At 58.1% G+C, this 10,847-nt stretch overlaps 1 protein-coding gene across 4 annotated transcripts; it reads right to left on the bottom strand.

Annotated features, from left to right (window-relative positions):
* Positions 1-348: 348 nt before the first annotated feature.
* Positions 349-6,322, bottom strand: FSTL3 (follistatin like 3). Of its 4 annotated transcripts, none has more exons than XM_045202210.2 (5): positions 6,157-6,322; positions 4,677-4,868; positions 2,330-2,545; positions 1,610-1,837; positions 349-1,521 (listed from the first exon to the last, which is right to left on the bottom strand). In XM_045202210.2, exons 1-5 carry the CDS (start codon positions 6,257-6,259, stop codon positions 1,463-1,465), a joined length of 798 nt encoding a protein of 265 aa, XP_045058145.1. In that variant the 5' UTR covers positions 6,260-6,322; the 3' UTR covers positions 349-1,462. The 4 variants fall into 4 exon arrangements, with proteins under 4 accessions (XP_045058145.1, XP_045058146.1, XP_045058147.1 ...); XM_045202211.2 differs by having other exon boundaries at positions 349-1,518; XM_045202212.2 differs by having other exon boundaries at positions 4,683-4,868.
* Between the last annotated feature and the right edge of the window lie 4,525 nt (positions 6,323-10,847).

Below are 10,847 nucleotides of genomic sequence, written 5' to 3'. Positions count from 1 at the left end.
AACCAGACACGATGGTCTACCCACATTCCTTGAGCTTTTTCTTGGCCTCAAGGTGTCTGGGGGTCCAGCTGAGCCACTTGCTTGGCCTCCTTTCCCTCCCACTCACCCCCACCACCCCGCCTGTCTCAGCCCTCTCTCCAGTTGCTGCCCACTGCCCAGAGATGGGCACTGAGGCCCAGAGATGGGCAGTGGCTTCCCCCGGGACATAAGCTCATGTGTCTCCCCTGGATGCTTTCAGAGGTCCCCACTTACCACCCTAATAGCAACCCAGGCTCCAGGTTACCAAAGCAGGTGGCACAGAGGATCAGAGAGAGAGGAGCAAACCAGATATTGACCCCAAAGTGGCTTTTTACAATATTTATTTCTTTGGTGAGGCAGGACCCCAGGGCAGGGGAAATTGCCTTATTGGGGGACTTGAGCAAATTCACCTACTCAAGGGTACTTTTCTGGGTGCCACAGGTAAGGCACTTCTGGGGGCCTGGGAGAGGGTATGCACACTGCCCCCTGCACTCCTTGCCCCATATCTGGTCTGAGCCTCTGGTCTACATGAAGGCACAGGGAGGTGTCAGAGTGACAGCCCAGATGGAATGGAGGGGATTGGCCCTCGGCTAGCACTGGGTAGGGTCGAGCCCCCTGAGCCTAGCTGGCGGGTGAAGAGGGGCCAGCTGGGAACGTGGCCTAGAAGCCTGGCAAGGGTGGGCCTCATGGCACCAAGGGCTTCAGGGTCTGGACCTCACCTGTGGGCAGGTCAGCAGTCACTAGAGGCGCTGCTCAGACACATAGCTCCAGGAGGCCAGGTGTGCAGTGGGCCCTAGCAGGTATAGCCCACCTGGGCCAGTGGATGAGCAGGGTCTCCTGGGCCCCACCAGGTCCCACCCTGTTCTGAGCTGATGCTGAGCTGAGGCCTATGTCAGGAGGCAGACAGTGCCTCCCCTATCAGGGGACATAGCTGGGTTTTTCTCAATGGCCTTTGCAGGTACATGGAGACGGTGGGGAAGGAAAGCCCTGGATTCAGGGGCTGGTAAGGGACAGAGGCTGCTTCCTCGGCCTGCCGGGTGGTCTGACCATGTTCCAAGGCTCATGTATACACACACACCCAGGCTTGGACCCCCTCATCACCCCTTGGTCCTTGTTCTTAGAAGGCCTGGGTGACTTTCCATTAATTGCTGGCAGAGAATCCCCAGACCTCCTGGTGGCAGCCATAACTAATAGTAATCCTAAAGGGAGCAGAAGCAGGGTCCTCTTGAGTGTCTGGGATGGAGGCCCCACCTATCAGCACGGATCCCAGACCTTCTGCCCCCAATCCCTCCAAGGTACCGTTTAGGGGACGGGTCCAGGGCCCCCCCCCCCCAAGTGATCCAGTCCTGGCGCTGGGGAGTGTCCATGGGACATAAATTAGGCTTTGCTCTAGCAATAAATAAAAAGGGGAGGCCTTGAACGCCAGGCTCAGGCCGTCCTTAAGTCACACGAAGTTCTCCTCCTCTTCCTTCGACTCAGCATCTGAAGGCTCAGGGGTGCCTGCTGAGCGGGAGGGAAGAACAGAGAAATTGAGGGTACGGAATGGGACTGGGGGCTACAATCCACCACTGCTCCTTGCCCCACCCCGCACCTGCGCAGCTGCCCGGGTGGCGCACGCCAATGGAGCGGCCCAGGAAGCAGGTGGCCTGGCGGAGATGGCATGAAGACATGTAGGTGATGTTGTTGTTGCCGCAAAGCTCCTGGCCAGGGCTGGAGGGCGCAGGGCAGGGCGCTGCGCGACACATCACGCAGTGGGCGCTGCCGGTCTGGTCCACCACGCACGACTGCGGCCTCTGGCACACCACGTGCGCGCAAGACTCTGTGGGCGGGGTGCCAGTTTGGGTTAGGGGCTCAGTGGAGATCGCGAACCCCACCCACAACAGAGTCCACCCTCAGGTCCCGCCTCCTCTGGGTGTGCCAGATGCTGCACCCCTTCTACAAGACCCCTCCCACAGCCCAAGTCCGCCCTGAAGCCTGGCCCCCTCTGATTGCACCCACAAACCCCTCTGAGTCATACGCCCATACCTCACTTGCTATGTGAGCCCCAGAACCTCACTTTCCAAACTTCCACCCTAGCCTTCCTTATTCTCGAACCCATAAAAGGCCCAATCCACTGACGCTCTCTCAGGACAATAAAGACTCCCTTTATTAGACCCCGCCCACGACCTCGCCATTTAGGCCCCGCCTACCATAAATCCTGCCTCAACCTCCAAGACCTTTACCTACACTACTAAGCACTTTGCACTGCAGCCCCAGTATTGACGTGCAGGTCTGGGGGACCCGCCCTCTAGCTGGCCCAGCCCCCACGTACTGCGACAGCGGCCCATATACATGACACGCAGGTCCGGGTGGCCGCGGCAGCGCGCCACGCGCAGCTCACACTCATCACGGTAGGTGGCGCCGTCCGAACCACAGACCTGCAGGCGCCCCGGGAGCTCCACGCAGTCGGGCACGCACTCGCAGTGCGGGCGGCCCCCCAGCATGCGGCACGCCTTGCCCGGACCACACTCCACGCCCTCGCACGAATCTGCGGACACAGGATACGCGCCTGTGGGCTGGGGCGCGTGGCAGTGACCAGAGGTCTTCTGAGCCCACGGTTCCTCGCTCCCACCACCCCCCACCCCATTCTGAGGGATAGAGGCCGAGCAGGAGTTGGGGGCTGTCCGGAGTCGGGGCGCACGGGGAGGGTACTGGTTCCGGGTCTGGGTGAGGGCTGTTGTAGGAGAGATTTAGTCACTACGCTGGTGGACTCCTGGGGCTGGGGGCTGTGTCTGGAGGCGGGGCTCAGTGTGGGTGGGAAGGGCGTCTCTGCTCTGAATCTTGGGGACAGGAACAGTCTGCCAGCCCCCTCGTCCCACTCTCGCTGACGTCTGTTCCCTGACTCGCGTTTCTGGGCAGGCTGGCGGGGGCCCCGGCTGCGTCTGCCCGGGGGTAGGGTGGAGGGCTCCACCCCATTCAGGCGCGGGTCTAGGAAGGACTGGCAGTGTCTGTTCCCTGTGCCTGCCAGGACCTCCCCGGAGGAGGGGACAGGGAGGGCGGGGTATGGGGCGCCTGGCCCGAGGCTCATTTCCTGGGGAGCGGGCCTCCCACAGCCCCAGCCATCTGAACTAAGGGTTATCCACCCCTTTGAAGCCCCATTTCTCAGGTAGGGAAACAGGTCTGACCAGAAGTCTACTACTGCGGCCCCTGGACCTTCGGAAATGCAAGTCAGACCCCACTAATGCCTGCTCCTGCCCTCAGGCCTTCCCAGGCTCACTGCAGCCTCCAACCACCCTACAAGGTCATGCTGTTTTGTCACATTTTACAAAAGGGGGAAACTGAGGCCCCAACACCACGGACTGGAGGGGAGGAGCCAGGAGCACCTCAGCATAACTCCAGGCCAGATCCTAGACGGACCCCCTCCCTCCACCCAGTTCCATTGCTTCTGGGTCTGGAGGACAGACTCGGAGCCTTTTACACTCTAGCCTCAGCTTCCCTTTGTATAAAGTGGGGTGATGGGGGAACCCACCTTACAGGGAGAGCATCAAATAAATGGCTATTCCTAAGAGAATGGCAGGGGAGGAGGGAGGCCATGTTGGTTGCCCCTGCCAGGGCATGTGGGCTGCACCTGGGCGCCTCCCGCCCACTCGCACATCTGGAAATGCTCTGCCTGTGTGGCTTCATGCAAAAGGGAACAGAAGGCGGGGGTGGGGGGGGGTGCTGAGTTCCCATCCCCAAGGCCAGAATGGGGAGGGGGGTGTCCTGGACCATCTCATGCCCAGGCTAGGCACTTTTAAAAATCTGTCCTCCTCCCAGAAGCCAAAGGGGGTTCTAGAGTGAGCCAGGGTATGTGGCGGTGAGTTTAGGACCACCCAGCCAGGCTGATCTGGGATTAATCACATCCCAGCAGCCAGCCAGGCTCCTCATCTTGGCCTTCAGGTCTGTGGCCCTCAGCTCCAGCCTCCTCCCTGCTCCTCTGCCCCAACCCCACCCATGAGGACCTCATTCTAGGCCTCTGCTGATGCTCTCCCCCCCTTACTTTCTCCAGTTGATAAACTTCTAATTACCCGTCAACACCCTGTCTCTAATGCCTACCTCCTTCAAGTCATGCCCCCTCTTGGTCCCTGCAGGTTCATCCCTGACCACAGGGGCCTGGAGGGCCCCCAACCCCTCCTACAGGGCAGACAATATGTCTTATTCATTCAGCCCCTGAAGAGCTCCTTGTCTGCTGGAGGAGGCAGCATTTCTCAGACCACGGTTCAGAAGGCACATGCTTATTAAACATGCAGCTGGGGGCTCACCACAGTTCCCTGGAATCTGTGGGGTTGAGGGCGATAAGCACAGTTGGGAATATTGAGTGTGGGGTCACAAACCAGAATGGCCAGTCAGGAAAATCCACTTTCCCAGGAGTTAGGTGTGAGCTGAGTGTTATTTCCACCATGTGGGGAGCAGGTGGGGTGCAGGTGGCCAAGGCAACCGCCTAGAGGCTGGAAACCAAGCTGGGGAGTCAGAGCTTCTTCCTGAATCTTCAACTTAGGGAAGCTGGGATCCCCTTCCCAACTGCTCCTCCCAGCGGCCTTGACTTCCTCCTGCATACCCCTGAGACAGGGAGCTCACTTTCAGCTGGTCCACTTTCAACCATAGTGACCCTGGCCTGTGGCTGACGCCTGGGGTCTCACCTTTACCTTTGCAGGGGAGGCAGTGGACCAGGCCCAAGAAGCCCAGGAGGCTGATCTTGTTCCCTGGGTAGGTGAAGTTGGACCAGGCGGTATCAATGTTGCCGGAGGCACAACACTCAGCCTGGCTCACGTCGGTCTTCAGCACCAGGCTGCAGATGGCCTCTCTGCCCTGCTGGAGCCAGCAGACACCACCTGTGGACCCGGGAGGCGGGGGTGGGGGACAGTTCCTATGGGATTAGCGTTGCCCTCCTGTACCATTCCTGACACCCAGGCTTTGACCTTGCACCCAGTTTCCAGCCCCAGGGAAGGGGGAAGGAGGGGCTCTGGATCCTTTTGAAATTCTCCTCTCTGAGCTCCACCCTCTACACTGCTCCACCACCAACCCCTAGCCAACCCCCAACCATCCCAAGAAGCTCTCCTCCCTCCCCGCTGCCCCTCTCCCACCAAGCTCCCCTACCCACCCAGGCCTGGCGTCCTGCTTAATCAGTCACACACCCAGGGCTGTATGTGTCAGGGTCAGTAGGCCTTGGAGCTGCCTCTCCTGACTCTGTCCTCTGTCTAAACAGCACCCGAGGGCACACAGAACCCCCCTCTCCTGGCAGCACCCCCCCTCCCATAGCCTGGACTGCCTCTTACTCACTCCAACTTGGGAACATTCCCCTTGCATGAGCTCACTGTCTCCCTGGGGACACGACCTTCGAGGAGGGGGCTCCACTCTCCCCTCCCTCCGTACAGGGCTGGGTGGGGCTGCCGGGTTGGGGGGGGCAGATGACCTCAGTTTCTTCACCTTTAAATGGGGGTAGGAATGGCCATGGCCCCCATCCCAGAGAGCTCGCTGGTTCACAGGTGCTATACCGAGTGCCGCTGAGGGGCCAGCTCTGGGAACTCCGCGCCTTGGCACTCATGAAGGGGAAACTGATGCCAAGAGTGGGGATGTTACTTGCCTGGCTTCTCCCAATAAGGGGCAGGCACGGCAGTGTAATGATCCATCTGCCAAAACCAGACCCAGGAAAGACCTGGGACCCTTGCTGGAGGTCCTGGGTCTGGCCAGCCAGCCCTGCCTTTCTGTGGTGTCCAGGTTCCAATTCTGGCTCTGCCACTTACAAACTGTGCCTCAGTTTCCCCATGTGGAAAACAGGCATAATAAGAGTTCCCACACCATTGGGCTGTTATATGGATTTAGGAAGGTAAGAGGCAGACACTCAGCACTCAGTACACATCAGTCGTTGTGACTACTATTGACCACAGTTGTTGAGAGAGTCACATCTGTTCCGCTGACCTACTGGTTACCCTCCTTCAGGCCCTTTGGGGCTGAAGGAGCCCCAACTCTCCAGGGTTCAATCTGCAGCAGCCTCTGGTCACCGCCCTCCACCCCCAGCTGCCACCAACCCTGCGACCCCCAACATTCCCCCAGCCCGCATTCCAGGCAGACCCACGTGGGTGGCCCACCACGCCCTCCCTTTCCGGCCACCCCACTCACCGGGCACGGGGTCCCCCGAGCCCACAGAGCCCACGAAGCCCACAGCCCAAGCTAGGGCCCCCCAGGGCAGTGGCCACAGTGGCCCGGGCGCCCCGGGATGCATGGTGAGCGCAGAGACAGCAGCGGTGGCCCCTGCGTCGGGCGCCGAGGGCGGGCGTCTGGGAGGGCGGCGGCACCGACTTCCCAGTGCTCCTCGGTCGGCTCTCCCTATAAAGGTCCCGCTGGCTGCAGGCGGGGCGGGGCCGGGCTGGGGCGGGGCGCGTGAATGGCGGGGCACGAGGCTGAGTCGTACGCGATGTGTGAAGGGGCTGGGCCCGGCCACCCGGGTGGCAGCTGGTGGGTGGTGAGCCCGACCTGGGAACCCGAGAATTTATGTGGGAAGGTGTGGCTGTTGCCGAGGCAAGGGGTCACACTGTGACCTGGAGTGTGAGTTCGAGGTGTCCCTTGTGTTTGGGGGTCTTCAGCTGTAAGGCTGTGGCTGAGCTAACTGGTGGCTCACACGGAGCATGTACGGCATCATGGATTGCGTGCGTTCACTTGCATGGCCCACGTGTGTTCCTCCCATACCCATGCCCCCACCTGGGGCCCTCAGCCCTAGGCTGGCGGCTCACACCCCAGGCCACCCACCTAGCCACCTGGCTGCTGGAGCTGGTGTGCACAGCTGGGTGTGAGAAAGTGTGTGTGTTGGAGGGGGCACAGGTAGAGATCCAGGGACACAAATGGTCCCGACAACAGCACTGACTGCAGTAATCACACCACAAGACTTCCAAAGCGCCTGTGTGCCTGGGAGACCGTGCTTGCTGCCAGATCTCTGCAGATGCTGTGCCAGGGCCACACCCACACTAAGAACTTACTGTCTTAGGGGGATTTCCTCCTCTCCGCTCAGGTTTAGCACCCTGGAATCTCGGGTGTCCTGCGGTTTATGACGGCAACACCAGTGTGAACCTGGGGAGTGAGCCCAGGGGGCCTTGGTGCAGGCAGACGCTCTTGCTATTTTGGAACCAATTCCTTCTACCTTGGGAGCCTCCCAAATTGTCAGGGCACTCTCAAAGTGCTCATGGGTTCTGTGCAGCTCCTCTGTGTTTGTGCTTCTAAGAAATCATGAATGACCATCTTCTTGTGGCAGGGGCCATTGGGGGTGCTGGGGTTCCAGGGTGACCAAGGTGGACCCAGTCTTGTCATCACAGAGCTCATGGTTGGTAGGGACCGTAGCTCATGGTTGGTAGGGACCGTAGCCGATAAAATAAATTAGCATTATGACTTGAGAGTGTAAATGCTTTCAGGAAAATTAAAAAGATGGAGAGCAATTAGATATCTCCCATGGGGTGCCTCTGCCTCTTCATCCCCCATTCCTGCATGAGCCCCCTCCCCAGGTGTGGAAATTGAGGGTTCCTGTGGCCGGCCACACGGCACAGACCTGTTCTACATGCACGAGAACTTCTGCCATCAGATGCCACACCCAGAGCCCTTCCTCCACCTGAGCAGCCCAGCCTGACCCATATCCCCCAGCCAGTGGCCAAGGGCCAAGTCACTGCCTAGAGGCATTGAGGGAAGATGCCAAGCTGTCTCACTGTGGCCTTAGCCTCTGACAGTCTGAGGGGACTCTCCCTTGGTTGGGGGATGGGTCAGTTATGGGACTGTGTGTTCTCACAAGGGTGTGAAGGGGCTGGACAGTGTGACCTTGGCCAAGACCTGACCTCAGACACCCTGGCCTGGGCTGTGCAAATCAAAAGGTCATTGTCAGCCCAGTGTGGGTTCCAAATGACCAGCTGCCAGTGGCCTCCTGCTCCCTAGCCTGGCGTGTCTTTCCAACCCAGAGGCCATATGCTGGGTGACCTCAAGCAAGTCACCGGCCCTCCTCAGAGGAGCCCTTGCCTCCCCTTTTGAATCTCTCACATTTGTACCTTCCTCTACCCTGACCCAGCCTCAGCCTCACTCACTGCAGCCCACTTCCTATCCCAGCTGCCCCAGGTTCCTTCTCAGCTCAGACACCCACTGTGACTCCCTAATAGCCCTGGATCGCCATCCTGGGCTTCTCTCTACCCCAGACCGCACAGGTAAACTGGCTGTGATGACGGCGATCAGAGCTGTGATGGAGGATGCCCCAAAGCCACACCTGACCCAGCCTGGGAGAGACCGAGGAAGCCTTCCCAGGGGAACCGGACATTTAAATGGAGACTTGGGCCCTGGGCGTGTGGCTCAATGGGTTGGGCATTGTGCTGCAAAGTGAAAGGTGGCTGGTTCAATTCTCGGGCAAGGCACATATCTGGGCTGTGGGTCTGGTCCCCAGCTGGGAACAAGTGAGGGGCTATGGACGGATGTTTCTCTCACACTGATGTTTCTCTCCCTCTCTTTCTCCCTCCCTTCATTTCCCTCTAAATAAATAAATAAAATATGTTTTAAACAATCTTAAATAAATAAATAAATAAATAACATCTTTTAAAAAAATAAATTGAGACTTGGGAGATGGACTGAACCATAGGAAGGAGGGGTGGGAATGGAAGTGCAGTATTGGGATGCTTGTACTAAGAGAAAGCCCGGATCTACCTGAGCCGTTTGTCTGATCCTAATCCCTGGACCCTGCAACTCTGTCACCTTCGATGGCAAAAACACTTTGCAGATGGGGTTACGTTAAGCACCTTTGGATAGGGAGAAAATCCTGGACTACCCCGTGAGCCCAGTGCCATCCCAGGATCCCGAAAAGTGGAGACCTTTCCCTCTGTGGTCAGACAGATGCTACATGAGGAGGACATGACCTGCTGTTGCTGGCTGTGAAGATGGAGGAAGTGGCCAAGAGCCAAGGAATGTGGGCAGCCTGTAGAAGCTATAAAAGGCTGGGAACAGATTCTCCTTCGGAGCCTCCTAAAAGGAATGCAGCTCTGCTGATACCTTAATTTTAGTTCTGCAAAACCCATGTTGGACTTCTGACCTTTAGAACTGGAAAAGAAAGATTTGAGGGTTTTTATGCCATCAGGTCGGTTGTGATTTATTACAGCAGCAATAGGCCAATACGGTGGGAGGGCCCTTCGGGTGGGTTCAGTGTGTCTCCACCGTCCCTGCTGGGCTGGAAACAACGAAGGGAGTGAACAAAGTGTGATGAGAGGTGGCAGTACAGAGACCCTGGGGACAGGACTGTTGTGGGGTCTCTGAGGAGATGACCCTGAGGCTGGAGGGAGGAGGAGTTTATGAAAGTCCAGTACAGGTTGTGCCACCTTGGCCAGGTCACATGTGACCTCTGTGGGCCTCTGTTTTCTTATCTTTGAAATGGGCATGGGTCCCAGTACTACAGAGTGAAGGCAGGACACCAGGGACAGTGCCCGGCGCACAGGGGGGTGACGTGTGTGCATGGATTCTCACGGGTGTTTTGGCCGGGGCAGGTATGTGATGAGTCTTCTCTGTCCCTCACCATGATGCTGTGAGGCAGGCACCCAGTTTACAGAGGAGCAATTAAGGCTGGAGGAGGGAAAGTGATTTCTGGAATCACCACGTCCCACAGGGTTGGGACTGGAGTCAATACCAGGTAAGCGAGATTCTAGGACCTGTGTGCTGAGTTGTGGGGCAGGGTGCTCAGGGTCCTTCTCTCTCTGAATTGAACAGTGAGCAGTGGGCCCCAAGTGGTACTGTCATCGCTCTTATGGTCCCAGCACATCCCAGGCAGTGCAGAAGACCTGTACAAAAGTCGAGACATGCAGAGAACTGGAGACCTAGAATCACAGTAGCCATTTAGAGTGGCCTCCCTGGGCAGAGCCGAGAGACCCATTATACAGGTGGAAGACTGAGGCTCAGAGGCCCGTCTGCCCTTGTCCTGCAGTACCTGAAGAGGAAGGGACAACCGAGTCTGAGGGGTGAGGCATGGCCCTGCCCTGGGTCTGAGGAGTGAGGCCCTACCCTGTCCTGGGTAGTCTTGATAGGGTCCTGCCCTGGGGAGTCTGGAGGGACCAGGCCACACTCCACCTCCATTTTCAAAGCCTTTCCAAGGATATTTTTCTGGGAAACCATCACTAGATACCTATGTCTTGCCATGTCCGGTAGTCAGAGAGCCTCCTGAGTGTATCCCAACAGGCTCGCCAATAAATCCCTGAGGGCCCCAGAACCTCAGGGCCACTGGGCCACAGGGATGGCCAGATTTGAGCCTCAGTCTCCTCATCCGTAAAGTGAGGTCATAATTGTCCCACCTCATGGTGCCCGTGAGGGGATTAAACTTCAGGCCTGCACCTCCTGAGCTCATAGATTTATAACATACAAGACCATGTGCTCTCGTTCCCACTGCATGGCCAGAGCCTTGCCTGTGTATGGCACACAGGAGGTACTCATTAATGTTTACTTCTTGAAGACTCTATTGAGCACGTACTGTATGTTGGGTGTTGGCCTCACATATTGGGAAACACCACTGCTAACCCCTGCATTAGGGAATGGCAGAGGTGGAAGAGATCAGTGTGCTGGGCAGCAAGATGCAGTAGGGGATGGGGTTCCCCCAGCAAGGGGTGGGGGTAACCTCCCAAGAAGCGGGGAAAGAGGAGGGACAGTGGGACGGGCACTCCCAGCAGAGGGCATGTCCAGGCAAAGGCCGTGAGTTGAGATTCAGTTTGGCCAACCCAAGGGGGCTAATGAGGCTGGTCTGGGGAGAGAATGGGTGAGGGGCACATGACCTCAGGTCAGGCAGCAGAACCCACTGGAGACCGAGGAGATGT

The sequence above is a fragment of the Desmodus rotundus genome, chromosome 9 (genome assembly GCF_022682495.2).
Source record: "Desmodus rotundus isolate HL8 chromosome 9, HLdesRot8A.1, whole genome shotgun sequence".
In the NCBI taxonomy this organism is placed as follows: Eukaryota; Metazoa; Chordata; class Mammalia; order Chiroptera; family Phyllostomidae; genus Desmodus; species Desmodus rotundus.
This window is presented reverse-complemented; position numbering and strand designations above follow the sequence as displayed.